Here is an 18288-nt window from a genome sequence, read left to right on the forward strand (position 1 = left end):
ACGAACTGGGAGAGACAGCGTGATCCGTACATCATGAGGAGTTTGGAGGAAAAAATGAAATCCATGTTAATGAGGTCTGTGATATGAAGACACAGAGAGCCAGAGAGCCTGCAGAGAAGTTGAAATAGAGCAACATAAATACAGTGCAGTTTCTATAGAGCTGTTTTATATAAAGCCATCCTAGATACTCAATCGGCCAGTGGCAAACTGGGTTAAATGTTGTTATCCAATGAGCTGTCACAATGTAAACACACCTCTGTCCTCTCTGTCTGTGCATTGCTATGGTCTCTACTTCCTCCACCTCTCTCCACCTTATCCTCCACCCCCGTCTCCCCCTCCACCCCCTGTCTCCCCCCTCTACCACCCCTCTCCCCCTCCACCCCCTCCACCCCACCCCCTGTCTCCCCCCTCTACCACCCCTCTCCCCCTCCACCCCCTCCACCCCCTGTCTCCCCCCTCTACCACCCCTCTCCCCCTCCACCCCCTCCACCCCCTGTCTCCCCCCTCTACCACCCCTCTCCCCCTCCACCCCCTGTCTCCCCCCTCTACCACCCCTCTCCCCCTCCACCCCTCCACCCCCTGTCTCCCCCCTCTACCACCCCTCTCCCCCTCCACCCCTCCACCCCTCCACCCCTCCACCCCCCCCCACTTCACCCCCCTTACCCATTCAGAGGTCCAAGATCGCCGTGTATGAGAAAATGTGGGGCTACATGAAGTCAGCTGAGCCCACCGTCTTCACCAAGCGCACCTCGGAGGGCGTGGCTCGCGTCAGGAAGTCTAAAGGGAAGTATGCCTTCCTGCTGGAGTCCACCATGAACGAGTACACAGAGCAGAGGAAGCCCTGCGACACCATGAAGGTCGGAGGGAACCTGGACTCCAAAGGCTACGGCGTGGCAACTCCTAAGGGATCACAGTTAAGGTGGGTGGAGTAACATGACAATATGTTCTACGTGTTGTTATGGTATTCCACCTTCCCTGGCGTGCCGCCTGCTTCTTCTCTCTCTTTCTCTCTGTGTCTGTCTCTCTCTCTCTTTCTCTCTCTGTCTCTCTGTCTCTCTCTGTCTCTCTGTCTCTCTGTCTCTCTCTCTCTGTCTCTCTCTCTTTCTCTCTCTGTCTCTCTCTCTTTCTCTCTCTGTCTCTCTCTCTTTCTCTTTTTGTCTCTATCTCTCTATCTCTCCCTCCCTCTCTCTCTCTCTCTTCTCCCTCCCTCCCTCTCTCTCTCTCTCTCTCTCTCTCTCTCTCTCTCTGTCTCCCTCTCTCCCTCTCTCCCTCTCTCTTTCTCTCTCTCTCTCTCTCTCTCGCTCTCTCTCTCTCTTTCTTCTTCTGTCCTTTTCTTCCTCTATGACGCTTCGTGTTCTGTAAGTGTGTGCCGCATGCGTCCGAGGCTGTGGGGACACACGTGTGCGTGCATGCGGCTTCCATTAACCTTTTCTTGCTGTTGCAGCGACGTCAGGTAAACATTTGTGCTTGTGTCCATGTGTTAAGAAAATGGGGTCGCATGTTTCGATGCATAAATGCACCCGACTGTTCTAGAAATGTTAACATCCCATGTTTGACTTTTTAAGCATCAAGATTTGTTTATATGTAATGAAGGATATGTTTGAAGGTTAATGATGTGTTCAGCTCACGTAGAGTATCTGTTTAAGTTAGAATGTGAAAGGTGACATTAAGACCAGATATGACGGTTACCTGGTTGCCATGTGAACAGTCTGCCCTGTCCCATCCTGGATTGCTGTGTGCCTGTGGACACAATGTGGGATTTACAGAGCTGCAGGAACAACACAATAACACGGCTGCACGGTGCTACAGTCTCACTTAGCCAGGAAACTCATCTATCAAAGAGAGCCTGGCTAGCTCATACTGAAGGAAATGAAAAAATGGAATGGAAGAAGATTGAGTTTGTGCGCGCGCGTGTCATCAGAACAAGACGATTGCTTTTATTTTCAGTTTGTGGAGCGTTTCTGAAGGCCTGTAAACCCAGACGTGACTTTTGTGTGAAACTGTGTATCCTGCTTCCACCACAACACTCCTCCTCCTTAGTCATCTGGTCCTACTACACATTTCATGATTTACCCTGTGACTACACACAAGAACACACTGTTCGCAAATCACACACTCTCTCGTTCTGTCTGTAAGTCCCGCCCCTTGTTAGTCTGCAGTGCAGCTCGCAGTTTCTCTGCTTTTCCCATGAAGAGTCCCTGACAGATGACGGTAGTCTGCCGGCCAGCGGCCATCTTGTTTGTGGGATTATCTTTTTCTGTCAGTCACTTTTCCTGATCACCAGGGAAACCCGCCAGCACTCCAACAGGATATGGTGTCACAACAGCGGCCGTTCACATGGCAACCGCCTCGAACAACTTGAACTGTATACATTATCCTAGACAATACAACAACTTAAACTTTTTTTCTCTTCATCAGCTTTGTTGTATTTGTGATGTTGCTTCCTGTTATATGCTGTCTATATTTGTTTGATACATGTCATGGTTGATGGTGATACATGCATTATCTGGATGTAAATACTGGATTCTGACGGAACAGAATGCACACAGACAGATCTCTCTCAGTGTGGATAGTCATTATATCCTGAGATAAAAAATTACACTTTTACATTACACTAAAGACTCTGGTAAGTACTGACTACACTTTTTCACTCAAGTTAAACTAAAGAAGTGTGGGCTCTGACATATATACTTAAGTAAAAATTAGCCATTACTACCTTTTTTAGTGTTTTAGTAAAACGTTGGTGAGTAAAAATGGTGATGTACTGATAACAGAAAAATCTACTTAAGTGTAACAACAGTGTGGTGAGTGTGATAACAACATAATAACAGTGTAATAACAACATAAGTGTTCGTACAGTGTAACAACATATTTAAAGAGTGAAAGTAAAAAGTAAAAAAAAATAGTGGATTGAAGGAGCCTACTGATACCAGAAAGATCTACCGTAACTAAGTATTTGTACTTTGTTACTTCCTATCTTTGATAATATCAATATATATATATATATATATATATATAACATCAGTGATTATATCAAGGTGTATACAATCAACTGGTTTATGGTCACCACCCAACTGTGTTATCAATTCCTTTTACAAGTAGCGTTTTTGTTACCATAGAGATGTGTCCAAAAGCAGCCACTTGGTGGTGTTGACTAGGAGTGGATGTAACCTCTAACCCCCAGGCCTTGGCTACTGTCCTGCTCCTGACCTCTGACCCCAGTAGGGAGATCTGTCTGTTGTGTTCTGTCTCCAAGTGTCTGAGGAGCTGTGGGAGCAGCTAGCTAGCATTAACACACCTTTACCACTCTTTCTTTAACAACCCCCCCCCACTCCCCCCCCCCCACCCTGATTGGATGCATCCTCACCCTCTCACCAAATATGTTTTATCGTTTTCAAGAAGTGCAGTTAACCTGGCAGTGTTAAAACTGAATGAACAAGGCCTGTTGGACAAATTGAAAAACAAGTGGTGGTACGACAAGGGCGAGTGTGGCAGCGGAGGCGGAGGGGAGAAGGTTAGACACCATGTCGCCAAAAGACGTCTTTTTTTCTCTCGCGGGTGAAACTGTTGCCGTGGTAATGGGGGCGTCTGCCGGGGGGCGACCCTGCGCGCACAGTCGCCCCCTTTTGTGGGCACGTGCAGAGAGGGAGCCGCTACTGTCAAACCAAAAACGTTCGTCTTGCAAGACATTAGGGTGTCAGATGGCTGAGCGGTTAAGGAATCGGGATACTAATCAGAAGGTTGCCGGTTTGAATTACGGCAACCTTCCGTGAACGACGTTGTGTCCTTGGGCAAGGCACTTCACCCTACTTGCCGCGGGGGAATGTCCCTGTACTTACTGCAAGTCGCTCTGGATAAGAGCGTCTGCTAAATGACTAAATGCAAGACGTGGCTCTTTCAAAAGATCAGGTTCAGACCAAGAAACTGGTAGCGAGTAACCGATCCTGATCCAGCGAGCAGTTGTCATTCTGTCTATATTTTTCCAAAACCTATAACAAGACTCCAAATCTTAACTATAACCTTCCTTCATATGTGGGTAAACACAACCTTTGGTTGATTCTGCAGAGCCAATCAGAATCTAGCAGTAGTTCTGAGTTGACAGTAATGGGCCCTGATGTTGAGCCTGAGGCACCGGCAGGATGTCCCCGTTCCAGGAAGTGATGCAGCCCGGGGCCCCGCCTATATGTCTGTAGCTCCGCCCCTCCCACCCCCTGACCAATGAGCATAGAGACATGTAAATGAGTGGGGCCTCTGGCTGGGTCACTTTGTGAGAGTGCTCTGTTGGGCTCTTCTGACTGAATAACATAAAATAACATGTCCTATGATGTTATTTATGTTATTTCCCCCCCCACACACATGGTTTGAAGAACTCCTGTAAACCTTGCCGTATTGAAACTGAGTGAATCAGGCGTCTTAGACAAGCTGAAAAACAAATGGTGGTACGATAAGGGCGAGTGTGGACCCAAGGACTCGGGAAGTAAGGTCAGTCTCCACCAGTCTGGGACCCTCACTGTCTTACTGCACACCCACGCACAGAGTAGGTGATGATGCTGATAATGCACAGAGTAGGTGATAATGCTGATAATGTACAGAGTAGGTGATAATGTACAGAGTAGGTGATGATGCTGATAATGTACAGAGTAGGTGATGATGCTGATAATGTACAGAGTAGGTGATAAGGCTGATAATGTACAGAGTAGGTGATAATGCTGATAATGCACAGAGTAGGTGATAATGCTGATAATGCACAGAGCAGGTGATAATGCTGATAATGCACAGAGTAGGTGATGATGCTGATAATGTACAGAGTAGGTGATAATGCTGATAATGCACAGAGCAGGTGATAATGCTGATAATGCACAGAGTAGGTGATGATGCTGATAATGTACAGAGTAGGTGATAATGCTGATAATGTACAGAGTAGGTGATAATGCTGATAATGCACAGAGCAGGTGATAATGCTGATAATGCACAGAGCAGGTGATAATGCTGATAATGCACAGAGTAGGTGATGATGCTGATAATGCACAGTGTACGTGATAATGCTATTAATGTACAGAGTAGGTGATAATGCCTGTATGCTTGTCATTAACAGCACACTCAGGGTTGATGTCATTTGTATGCTTGTCATTAACAGCCCCCTGAGACAGTGAGAGTTCAGTGGTTGTGCATATGTCCTGCCAGCAGCATGTAAACACAGGAACACATATCTCTCTCCGCTGCTAGTGAGAAGGCCTGTTCATCTCTGAACATCCTTCACTGGCTCAGGAAGCAGCTCAGCTCAGGTCACTGATAGTGCAGTTCTACAGCATGCAGCTCTTAACCTGCAGTGTCCTCGGAAAGCTGCTCGAGCAACAGTTAGAGCTCTCTGATGTGGTTGAGTAGCGAGAGAGCGTCACTCCTGTTTAAGACAGACAACGTCTAATTACACAAGTACAGATGAAAGGGGTTAGGAAGCCATCGAGATTCAAGAGACCAGGGTAGCGGACCGGTGGAGTGAGTCATTCATGTACCAGCTAATTGTTTGTCTCCTATAATGGCTGTCATGACATCACAGTAACGCTAACGAGATAGCGATCACACGGTTGGCATGGTTACGCACAGTTATAGCACAAGTCACAACGTTCAGTGTCAGAGCAGACCTAAAGTGGGAAATGTTGTCGTGTGTGTTATGTTGTGTTTTACGTGGGTGTAGTTTTAGTCGTGTGGTAATTGTGCAGTGTGTGTGTGTGTGTGTGTGTTTCCCATCACCACCACCATTTCTCTGACTGGCTGCCTCCTGTGCCCCCCCCCCCCCCCCTAGGACAAGAGCTCTCAGGCCCTGAGCCTGAGCAACGTGGCGGGGGTGTTCTACATCCTGGTGGGGGGCCTGGGCCTGGCCATGCTGGTGGCCCTCATCGAGTTCTGCTACAAGTCCAGAAATGAGGCCAAGAGAATGAAGGTGGAGCCGACTGACCACCCCTCCCCTCTCCCTCACCACCACCCAGACCCCAGCACCAGTCCCGCCCCCAGCCCCGCCCCCAGCCCCACCCCCGGACCCAGCCCCGCCCCCAGCGCCCACAGCTTAGCCCCCTATAGTGAGGTGTTCCCTGCGTTTGAGAGCGACGGGGAAGATAAGATGTAGAGGTGTTTTAGGATCCTCCCCCTGTCTAGGGCCCAGATCTATTCTACTGTAAGTAGACTGAGCTTGGTGAGCGTCGCCGCGGTGACTTGAGTGTGTGACAGCTTCCTGTTGTGTCCAATGACGTCATCTCCGCCGCTTGTCTGGTGTGTTTGGCTGCAGACCATGTTGTTACTGTTGCCTACGACACACACACCCCTACCATACACACACCCACACACACACACACGTACACACGCGAACACACACACACTCGCATCGCACACAGACACAAGCCGTGTCAGATGTTAAATGAGAAAGCAACCCCAATATTGAGCCATAAATTACTTTAACGGTGCGGGTTGTTGAGATAAGAGGCTCGAGGTTAACGTAAACTAACTGGCCCTTTAAGAGCTTATTGATCTGGGACCTCCTCTTCAAGATATTTCCCCCAGGTCCATGAATATTACAATTGTAGATGTTTCCATCTGGCCCTGGTGTGTCTCTGACGTGGTTATACGTCCCACGGGGGCTCTAGGGAAGCCCTTCAGTATCTGCTGTTGCTTCGTCAGCTTACCTGTCGTCCTGCCCACATCCATCACCACACCTGTAATAACTGTGGTAGTAAATGTAGTCACAGGCTGGTACAAACTTTATTGACTGGCTCTCACACTCTCTCTCTCATCTCTGTCTAACTCTGTCTCTCTCTCTGTCTCTCATCCGTCTAACTCTATCTCTGTCTCTCATCTGTCTAACTCTCTCTGTCTCTCATCTGTCTAACTCTCTCTCTCTCTCCCTCTCTCATTTCTGTCTTATGTCTCACAAATAATTTATCTTTGTCTCCCTTTCTCTTTTACTCCCTCCCTCCCTCTATGCAGCTGACGTTCACGGAGGCGATGAGGCACAAGGCTCGTCTGTCCATCACAGGCAGCGTTGGGGAGAACGGCAGAGTCCTGACCCCCGACTGCCCCAAGGCGGTCCACGCCGGACCCCCCCTGCGCCAGAGTTCCGGGCTGGCCCTGGTCTCCTCGGAGCTCCCCTGAAAACCAAAAACTTCCCAAGTGCCTTATGACAGAACCACCCAGAACCCACCTCCACCAGTGTCCAGTCCCAGGACCACCCAGATGTACTCACCCCACCAGGCAGAGAGGGGAACTCAATATCGCTAGGGAACAGGACAGGCTAGCTAGCGGGAAACAGAACACATACTCGCTGGCACCACAAACAGACAAACAGGAAGGACTTGTGTTGGGGTTTTTGAAGCTGGGAGGCCATGCCTCCAGTCACAGACGATCAAGGAGAAACGGAGCGTGTTTCTAGACCCTGAGATCTTCCTAATCCTCGGGGAGACGGCAGGAGAAGAGAGGGGCGCTGTGGATGTGGACGAACGAGACCAGAAAACTGTCAACTTGAAACGTTAACTGTGTATTTATGAGGTTGCTGTGAATTGAACCGCAATCAAGATTGTTTTCAAATCAAAAACTATTTGTGAACAGACTAGAGCAGTATTCAAACAGGGGAAAGATGCTAAACAACCTCACTGGATATCAATAAACTGTGAGTTTACCCTCACGTTTCGGCAAGTGGGTGAAAGATATTAGTATTAATTAGAACAATAACTTTATTGATATAAATGAATATATTATTAATAAGCTGTGAAGATTAGTAAATATGTATATTCTGTTAAAACAAAACGAAAGAAAAAAATATTGTTGTACATAGCAGACTGAAAGTACATGCTTGCTTTTTAACTGTAAATAGCAGGTCTAGTAGAGGATAGAAGATACCATCTTTAGAGAAATGATTCATCGCAATAACGAAGAAAACCATGCCAGCTCTAACAGACGAGAAACTAAAGGACAAATGAATCTCATATGTTAGACGTTGGAAACATACTGTACAGTACAAACGTTAAATGCTCAGATTGGGGGAGGGTCTTACCGGTTATTTACGTGTAAAAGAATTCAGTAATGAATGGTGACCAGCCCCTCCCCCTTACATAAGCCACACCCCCTCACTGTGCAGTCGTAGACCAGGAAGTGGCAATAGGACCCACATTTCCACAGTCAGAATCAAACTTTTTTTTTTTTTTTATCAATTGTTTTTGTAACAAGCAGTTTACTGCCCATGTCGTCATTGTGAGTGTCTGCTGTCGAGGTCTCTCATCTGGGTACAACCTTTTAGTTTCACATTTTTGTGGAGACACAGCAAAGTGTTGGGGGGGGGGGGAAAGGTGAAAAATTCAGATTTTCTTTCAACTGGTTATTTGACCAGTGCAAGCTGCTTTTTCCTATATCCAGTACTGAAACCTGCTAAGATGACACCATATTGTATTGAGCCATAGTCGCCTGTGACCTCTGAGACCCAGTTAGGTCCTTGTAGCAGGACAGTGTCATCCCAACCACAGGGCTGAGACACACTCTCATCCATTCCTCACCCCCTCCACTCACCCTCTCCCTACCCCTCACCCTCTCCCCTCACCCTCTCCCCTCACCCTCTCCCTACCCCTCTCCTTTCCCTACCCCTCACCCTCTCACTACCCCTCTCCTTTCCCTACCCCTCACCCTCTCCCTACCCCTCACCCTCTCACTACCCCTCCCCTTTCCCTACCCCTCCCCTCACCCTCTCACTACCCCTCCCCTCTCCCTACCCCTCCCCTTCCCCTTCCCCATCCCCATCCCCCAACCCTCATTGGCACCTCTTACCTTCTCTTAGAGGTTTGCAACTCAATCTCACCAAACAAGTATCTCTGTTACACATAATGTGATTATGATCAATATTATACTTTTGGTGCCCCATCATCCACACACACACACACACACAGACGTACACACACACACACACAGACGTACACACACACATAGCAGAGGTTACCTTGTTGCTTCGAGAGGATCGACCAGCTAATATAATTCAGACCTGTCGTCTGTTGGTCTTGCCATAAGTCTGTAAAGCTCAATGTTCAAATAGTGTCCCATTTTTGTTTCAATTGTACATCTTTATTTTGATTCTTTTTTAGTAAAAATAAATTCAAAAGGAGTCTTACTGTGACTTTCTTGGTGGAGGAAGATTGTCTCTTTCCTGGGAAGGCTGAGCTGATGGGTCTGGTGGAATGGCTCTAATGAGGACAATAAAACCATGAGCTTCCATACTACAGCGTTGGTAAATGTTATGAGTACAGGGCTTTATGTCTCCCTGATGTGAACAGGTGGATTGAACAGTCCATACAGCACTGCAACTATAAACATGACAAACGATCCCTCAATAGCAGAATACAGCCAACCTATCAGTTTGTTTGGAGGACAACACTACACCGTTACACATGTTCCTTCATGACCTTTCACCCCAGGGAACATGCCTCCTACACATGGACACAACATGTGTGAGAGGGGAAGGGTGGAAGAGAGAGGAGGGGGTGGAAGAGAGGAGAGGGGGAGAAGAGAGGAGGGGGTGGAAAAGGACAGTGTCTGCTGTGCAGATGTGTGGACAGATGGCAGAGTGGGGCACTCAGCTCCAGGGGGATACTCCTCACCACTGCAGAGTAAACATCTACCCTTACTAACACCACTGCAGAGTAAACATCTACCCTTACTAACACCACTGCAGAGTAAACATCTACCCTTACTAACACCACTGCAGAGTAAACATCTACCCTTACTAACACCACTGCAGAGTAAACATCTACCCTTACTAACACCACTGCAGACTAAACATCTACCCTTACTAACACCACTGCAGAGTAAACATCTACCCTTACTAACACCACTGCAGACTAAACATCTACCCTTACTAACACCACTGCAGAGTAAACATCTACCCTTACTAACACCACTGCAGAGTAAACATCTACCCTTACTAACACCACTGCAGACTAAACATCTACCCTTACTAACACCACTGCAGAGTAAACATCTACCCTTACTAACACCACTGCAGAGTAAACATCTACCCTTACTAACACCACTGCAGAGTAAACATCTACCCTTACTAACACCACTGCAGAGTAAACATCTACCCTTACTAACACCACTGCAGAGTAAACATCTACCCTTACTAACACTGCAGAGTAAACATCTACCCTTACTAACACCACTGCAGAGTAAACATCTACCCTTACTAACACCACTGCAGAGTAAACATCTACCCTTACTAACACCACTGCAGAGTAAACATCTACCCTTACTAACACCACTGCAGAGTAAACATCTACACTTACTAACACCACTGCAGAGTAAACATCTACCCTTACTAACACCACTGCAGAGTAAACATCTACCCTTACTAACACCACTGCAGAGTAAACATCTACCCTTACTAACACCACTGCAGACTAAACATCTACCCTTACTAACACCACTGCAGACTAAACATCTACCCTTACTAACACCACTGCAGAGTAAACATCTAGCCTTACTAACACCACTGCAGAGTAAACATCTACCCTTACTAACACCACTGCAGAGTAAACATCTACCCTTACTAACACCACTGCAGAGTAAACATCTACCCTTACTAACACCACTGCAGAGTAAACATCTACCCTTACTAACACCACTGCAGAGTAAACATCTACCCTTACTAACACCACTGCAGAGTAAACATCTACCCTTACTAACACCACTGCAGAGTAAACATCTACCCTTACTAACACCACTGCAGAGTAAACATCTACCCTTACTAACACCACTGCAGAGTAAACATCTACCCTTACTAACACCACTGCAGAGTAAACATCTACCCTTACTAACACTGCAGAGTAAACATCTACCCTTACTAACACCACTGCAGAGTAAACATCTACCCTTACTAACACCACTGCAGAGTAAACATCTACCCTTACTAACACCACTGCAGAGTAAACATCTACCCTTACTAACACCACTGCAGACTAAACATCTACCCTTACTAACACCACTGCAGAGTAAACATCTACCCTTACTAACACCACTGCAGAGTAAACATCTACCCTTACTAACACCACTGCAGAGTAAACATCTACCCTTACTAACACCACTGCAGACTAAACATCTACCCTTACTGACACCACTGCAGAGTAAACATCTACCCTTACTAACACCACTGCAGAGTAAACATCTACCCTTACTAACACCACTGCAGAGTAAACATCTACCCTTACTAACACCACTGCAGAGTAAACATCTACCCTTACTAACACCACTGCAGAGTAAACATCTACCCTTACTAACACTGCAGAGTAAACATCTACCCTTACTAACACCACTGCAGAGTAAACATCTACCCTTACTAACACCACTGCAGAGTAAACATCTACCCTTACTAACACCACTGCAGAGTAAACATCTACCCTTACTAACACCACTGCAGAGTAAACATCTACCCTTACTAGCACCACTGCAGACTAAACATCTACCCTTACTAACACCACTGCAGACTAAACATCTACCCTTACTAACACCAATGCAGAGTAAACATCTACCCTTACTAACACCACTGCAGAGTAAACATCTACCCTTACTAACACCACTGCAGAGTAAACATCTACCCTTACTAACACCACTGCAGACTAAACATCTACCCTTACTAACACCACTGCAGAGTAAACATCTACCCTTACTAACGCCACCGCAGAGTAAACATCTACCTTTACTAACGCCACCGCAGAATAAACATCTACCCTTACTAACGCCACCGCAGAGTAAACATCTACCTTTACTAACGCCACCGCAGAATAAACATCTACCCTTACTAACACCACTGCAGAGTAAACATCTCCCTTTACTAACGCCACTGCAGAATAAACATCTACCCTTACTAACACCACTGCAGAGTAAACATCTACCTTTACTAACACCACTGCAGAGTAAACATCTACCTTTCCTAACAGCATCCTGACCTAACAGTCTCCAACAGTAGGCTGGTCTACGGTCTTGAACAGAAAAGATCCAGAATATCTGGTTATTGTCTTGATCCTCTTCCAAGTTCTGGCCTGGGTCCACCTAGTCCTCGAGAATGGACGTAGAGATCTGACAAGGAGCTTCTTTGCTAGTTGCCCGATATGACCAGTCAACAAACACAAGACAGGAAGCAGCTCCCATCACCCATGAGTCCCTGAACATCCTATCAGGCCCAGAGCCTGACCTGAGCCTGGCTGCAGAATCTGTAGGAGCAGAGCCTGGCCACCAGTGGGTCCCGCACTGCTCCAGATCACTTTCATAATATCAACGTACTCATTTAGAATCAGAATCAGTTTTTATTGCCATGTACACAAGCACGGAATTTACTGTGACAGGAAGCAATAAACATATACGTATCATGGAATGTATCATAGAATGTATCAATAAAATGGAAAAGTCTAATAGTAAAGAGCTAAACAATCTGTTAGATATAACATAGATATGTAAACTGTTACAAGAAAGATATAAAATAGCACACGGTTTTATCCATCTGTGACTCGTCACTGCGTTGTACACATTCCCTCTATTCCCACTTTAGAGTGAAAGCTAAGTATGCTTTTCATGAGATGCGCCTATTATCCTGAGTCTACAGCATGTTTAAACTGGCTTCTCAGGATCACAGAAGACCTTTAGTGAGCCTGAGGAAACAGCCTTGCAGGGGACCGCAAGGGATTCTACAAGGGACTCGTCGCCATCTGGTGGCGATGTGAAGTTAGTGATAGCAGAACGTTGCAATGCAGTGGTCAAATTATATTTTGTCATTTCAAAAGATCAACTAATCTGAGATGGGAAGTAACAAGGTACACTGTTGCATTGTTATTACATTATTATGTTGTTATTACATTGTTAGTATACCATCATTAAACTGTTACACTTTTAAATCGTCCTTTAATTTCATGTTTGTCAAGGTCAGAAAAACATACCGAAAACATTCAGCAAAATGTTTTTTTTTTATTATTTTTTTACTGGCATTTAAAAAAAACGTTCAAAGAGCCTTACTACTGAGTGTAAATCAGCAGGAGTTCCTAATCTACATTCTTTTTGTTCCATATTTCTGCATCTATAAAAACAGCAGATTCTCTCCACAGAACACCTACACATTGCTATATTCACCCCGGTCGGTCGGTCATTCCCCCCCTCATGAGACCACCCTCCTCACAGGATGCAGCAACGGTCTTCTGGGGTGTAATAACCGCTCTCTTTCACCATCTTATCTAGAGTCCTGATCATCCCTCTGATCTGAGCACGGTTGTTTCTGCTCTGGGCTCCATCACAGTCCTCGGCTGCAGAGTCACGGGTCTCTCCCAGATTGACAGACGATCCTGTGGCGATCTCTGACCGGGCCACAGCATGCAACAAGCTCTCCATCTGGGCCGGATCAACGCTCACGTTCCCGTTCAGATCCATCAGTCTCAGTAATAGTTCAACTTTTAGCTCATCGTCGTTGGTGGTTGAGCGCTCGTTCCAGTGCCTGTTGTCAACGACGTGGACCCTCTTTCTGCAAAGTTCCACCAGCTCCCGCAGGTCAGAGTTGGCGTCGATGTGTTCCCATATGTCCATCCCCCGGTCCAGGTCGTCGCCGTGGGTGAAGAGGATAACGGTGTGACTAAACATCTGGTTTCCAAACCACTTTTGCAACCGCTGCACCACAGCCTTCTCCTCTCGGGTGAACCTGCCCACTCGCAGCACCAGCAGGAAGGCATGGGGGCCGGGGGCGACGCCCTCCAAGCCACATATCACCTCCTTCTTCACCGTTTCGCCAGCCCCGTCCGGGGACCCGAGGCCCGGGGTGTCCACCAGGGTGAGAGGCCTCCCCTCCATACTGCCTGCTTGGACCTTCCACCGCTGGGTGTTGGCGTGGGGGTGGCAGGAGGTGTGGAAGAAGGCCCCTCCTCCCAGCAGGGTGTTTCCAGCGCTGCTCTTCCCCGCTCCCGTCTTCCCCACCAGTATCAGCCTCAGTTTCTCAGGTCTCCGGGGGAGAAGAGGCCTCCTGTCTGGTTCCTGGAGAGAAGCCAGGCTCAGCACCTCTGGTTCCTGGAGAGAAGCCAGGCTCAGCACCTCTGGTTCCTGGAGAGAAGCCAGGCTCAGCACCTCTGGTTCCTGGAGAGAAGCCAGGCTCAGCACCTCTGGTTCCTGGAGAGAAGCCAGGCTCAGCACCTCTGGTTCCTGGAGAGAAGCCAGGCTCAGCACCTCTGGTTCCTGGAGAGAAGCCAGGCTCAGCACCTCTGGTTCCTGGAGAGAAGCCAGGCTCAGCACTAGTTCCAGCTCCTCTGGTTCTTGGGGAGGAAACAGTAGAATGTCCAGCATGTCTGGTGGCGTTTCTATGGAAACATGGCCTGCTTTTTATACACAACAGATGCATGCACTTTATCTAAAATATATTTCATATATATATATTTTTTTTATATATTTTTATTTATTTTATGAATGAATATAATAATATAGCAAGGCAAATAAACAGTACTTAAAGAAGGGTAAATTTGTTGATCTCCATTTTTAAGTGTTGTAGTTTAAATCATTAAGCAAATATTTGGGTGAATATTCTTCTCAAAAGGACAGTTACAATTTTGTAAATCTAAATGACCACATGATCAAACAATCAATCGACATGCTAAACTAACCAGACACATAAATAATGACGTAATTAACATTGTATTGCGGTTAAGTCACGAGGACATTTTAAAGAACATTAACCTTGATTTGACACACACCAAGTGCATCAGTTCTATTCAGTACATCGATTTCCAGTCTAACACAATAGAGGTGAATGTGCAGATATTATTTAGATATTTATATATTCATATTCGATTTAATTTCTTCCTCATTGCAGTTCTGTTAGTTCCATTTGATAGTTCGCTGTTTGTTGTAGTTGATGGAATGTCTGGTTGTCACGGCTACATTACACCCAGAATTTTAATTTTGGTGCATCACCAGTAGTGATGGTATTTCTGTTTGTGGTGGTCTGTCTGGTCTACAGCTGGTGGTTTGTCTGGTCTACAGCTGGTGGTATGTCTGGTCTACAGCTGGTGGTTTGTCTGGTCTACAGCTGGTGGTATGTCTGGTCTACAGCTGATGGTTTGTCTGGTCTACAGCTGGTGGTTTGTCTGGTCTACAGCTGGTGGTATGTCTGGTCTACAGCTGGTGGTTTGTCTGGTCTACAGCTGGTGGTATGTCTGGTCTACAGCTGGTGGTTTGTCTGGTCTACAGCTGGTGGTTTGTCTGGTCTACAGCTGGTGGTATGTCTGGTCTACAGCTGGTGGTTTGTCTGGTCTACAGCTGGTGGTTTGTCTGGTCTACAGCTGGTGGTATGTCTGGTCTACAGCTGGTGGTTTGTCTGGTCTACAGCTGGTGGTTTGTCTGGTCTACAGCTGGTGGTATGTCTAGTTGTGTGGTCCTCCAGGCTGGAAGAGCTTCTGGGTGAATTCCCAGGTGTCTGTGATGGTCTTCAGTGCTCGGGCTGTGACAGAATCCAGGGCTTTCTTTGCTGCTTCATCAGGATCGTCTGCCTTCTCTGCTGCTTTCGCCCCCATGACCCCCCCCTGGATGGCCCCCGCGGTGGCCACGACCCCGGCCGCCACAGCAAGCCCCACCCCAGCAGCAGCCCCCGCCCCCAGCCTGGCTCCCACAGCTGCCCCCGTTGTCGCCGAGTCTACAACTGCTGCCCCGCCCGCTGCTCCGGCCGCTGCCCCGGCCGCTGCCCCGGCCGCTGCCCTGCCCGCTGCCCCGCCCGCTGCCCCGCCCACTCCGCCGATTCCTGCTGTTTTCATGAAATCTTTGATGTCTTTCAGGCAAGTCTTCGCAGCGAAAACAGCTGCTGGGAAGCCAGCACACATTTCTTTTCCTTTGGACAGCAGAAGTTTGTCGCCCCCTGCTGGACAGTTAAACTCTGCGGCTAATTTGAATGCCATGACGGTCAGCAGTCCCGTCACCAGGACGACGGGCAGCGTTGGTGTAACTGCCAAGCCGAGGAGCGCCCCCATCAGCATCCCGGTACCCACACCCGATAACATCCTCTGGGCCCTGCTCCTCACCCTCGCCCTGGCTCGCCTCCTGATCCCCACCATGTCCTGCTTTTCTCCAGCCTCCTCCAGCTCTGCCTTTATCTTCTCCACCTCCACCTCGATCGCTTCAGCCAGCTTCTGCAGAACCGGGTTGGTGTAGTATCCACCATTTGTGTCTGCCATGGTGCATATGGTTCCTATCAACTCAGACACTTGGAAGTCGTTATTCCGGTATGTGTTGTCTTTGGACACGTCTGGCTGCAGCATGCAGGTGAGTTCCTGCAGCTGAGCTTCACTCCAGCCGCATCTCTTCATCTTCTGCAAAAGGTCCTGATCAACACTCCTCTTGTTCCAGTGTCTATTGTCGATCACATGAACTCGGTTTCCACATTCCTCAACAAAGCTTTTGATTGTTTCCGCGTCGTCCTTCTTCCACTTCGTTTTGAGACTCTTCCTTCTCTGGTCGGGGTCGTCCTTTAAGAAGTCGTGGATTGTCATGCCCTTGTCCAGGCTGTCGCCGTGCGTGAAGAGGACAATCGTGTGTTTCCGGGCCTCTTCCCCAAAACAATCCCAGATCTTCCTCACGGTCTCCCTGTTCTCTTTCGTGTACCTCCCCACCTCAAGCACCAGCACGAAGGCGTGCGGCCCCGGGGCGCATGCCGTCAGACAGGACACCAGCTCATCCTCCAGATCCTTCTCAGGCCTGCTGGTGTCAAAGATCCCCGGGGTGTCGATCACGACTAGCTTCAGCCCACACACAACACCCTCCATGCGGGCACAGTCCTGAGTCTGAGACTCAGAGGAACATTTATCGTCGAAGGCTTTCCTGCCCAGAAGAGTGTTCCCCGCGCTGCTCTTCCCTGCTCCCGTCTTCCCCAGCAGAACCACCCTCAGTTCCTCTGGGCCTTCAGAGAAGAAACGTGTCTCTTTAGAATGGGCTGGAGCCCCCCCAAAAGTTTCATTAGACCCCCCCCACAAAAAAAAAAAAAATATATATATATATGTTTTTTTTCTTTCATTATAAAAATCTAAATGTGTTAATTTCTCTTCCTAAAACCCAATCGAGGACACTATTTGAAGGAATATTTTCAAAAAATTATTCTGGGGGAACATGCCCCAAGACCCCCCTAGTTTTCCTGGGTCACAGGAAAAATAATAGGTTTTATCTAGGGGCTTAGCCCCCCCCAAAAGTGGGAACCTAGATTCACCCCTGGTGGTGTCCCAATACTCTTTTTGATTGAGGGGTAGGGCTAAGACGAACGGGTATACACCCCTTAAAACAAGTGTTTTCGGGAGCTTACTTGAAACCTAGGGGTATGTGAATCCTGCTCAACTGCTACAATGGCGGACAAATCATCCAGAATCCCATAAATGTAATATTTTCGGCTTAAAAAATTGATTACAAAATTATGACAGTTATGAAGTTGTATGTTTTCTCAACCCCTAACAAGGTTATTGTAAATCAAATCAGTGTTTGTAAGCTGATTTATAGTTATCTTTCTCATACTATTTAGCAGTTTTATTTATATTCGGAACATATTTAGTCATTTAGCAGACGCTCTTATCCAGAGCTCTTATCCAGGAGCTCTTATCCGGGAACAAATGTATAATTTCAATTTACCACTCGAGTTTTCCATAATCGAATCTGTCTGTTGCCGGTATCCTCCAAGTTCTTTAGGAGTTAGCGCACTTGACGGAGAGATATGCTACAAATGGCTTAATCAGCAACATTTTCATATAAAGGGTTGCCGTAACTCCCTCCCTCTGGTGTAGTTTCGTTTTCCTTTCCGAGTTTCGTTTTCCATGTCATTTTATAAGAGTAACTAGTCCCACCTTGAAACATGATTGTCTAGCATGTTTTATCAGCGAGAGATATTACTGCTCACCAACAAGAATTATTAGAGCTAGCAGTCAACGGGTTATTCATTAGCCAGCAGTTGCTCCCCAATGAAAACCCTTTGAAACAAGTTTCACAGGACACATTGCCAGCGATTATTCACTGCTCAACTATCAGCGTGACCTTCGACACCCTCCGTTGTTGATGGCATGACAACAGTATCTTGACCTCCAGTATCTGTCTGTTGTGAGTTTGTGTGACTGTAACATGGTAATTAAACAATAATTAACAAAAACGGGATAGGCCGTAGCTATGCAACACCAGTGTTTACTAGTGCAAAGGGATTCCAAGCTGACTGTCTATGGTGGAATCAAACGCCCATTGTATAGGCTACTAATCAGATATATCAAGTTTTAC

At 47.2% G+C, this 18288-nt stretch overlaps 2 protein-coding genes across 2 annotated transcripts in view; one reads left to right on the forward strand and one right to left on the reverse strand.

The window, feature by feature from the left end:
* LOC146287703 (glutamate receptor 4) overlaps positions 1 to 8326 on the forward strand; it is a gene marked incomplete at its 5' end in the record, with an annotated part of 55553 nt that extends 47227 nt beyond the window's left edge. Inside the window, 4 exons of the mRNA XM_084698691.1 lie at positions 672 to 919; positions 4368 to 4482; positions 5804 to 5941; positions 6979 to 8326. Of these exons, the coding sequence (XP_084554817.1) occupies positions 672 to 919; positions 4368 to 4482; positions 5804 to 5941; positions 6979 to 7143 (666 nt within the window). The remainder of the gene's footprint in view (positions 1 to 671; positions 920 to 4367; positions 4483 to 5803; positions 5942 to 6978) is intronic.
* Positions 8327 to 12337: 4011 nt separating this feature from the next.
* Positions 12338 to 18150, reverse strand: LOC146287704 (uncharacterized). The gene is made up of 3 exons (XM_084698692.1): positions 17656 to 18150; positions 15431 to 16939; positions 12338 to 14372 (listed from the first exon to the last, which is right to left on the reverse strand). Exons 1-3 carry the CDS (start codon positions 17669 to 17671, stop codon positions 13189 to 13191), a joined length of 2709 nt encoding a protein of 902 aa, XP_084554818.1. The 5' UTR covers positions 17672 to 18150; the 3' UTR covers positions 12338 to 13188.
* Positions 18151 to 18288: the final 138 nt, after the last annotated feature.

Source organism: Hypomesus nipponensis, chromosome 5 (assembly GCF_054491055.1).
Source record: "Hypomesus nipponensis isolate SF chromosome 5, ASM5449105v1, whole genome shotgun sequence".
Classification (NCBI taxonomy): domain Eukaryota; kingdom Metazoa; phylum Chordata; class Actinopteri; order Osmeriformes; family Osmeridae; genus Hypomesus; species Hypomesus nipponensis.

What these genes read in the sequence shown, in the direction of transcription:
- LOC146287704 (XM_084698692.1), bottom strand. An exon ending in CCAGAAGCTCTTCCAGCCTG is followed by an intron (nt 14,373 to 15,430) that starts GAGGACCACACA and finishes GTGTATAAAAAG; the next exon opens with CAGGCCATGTTTCCATAGAA.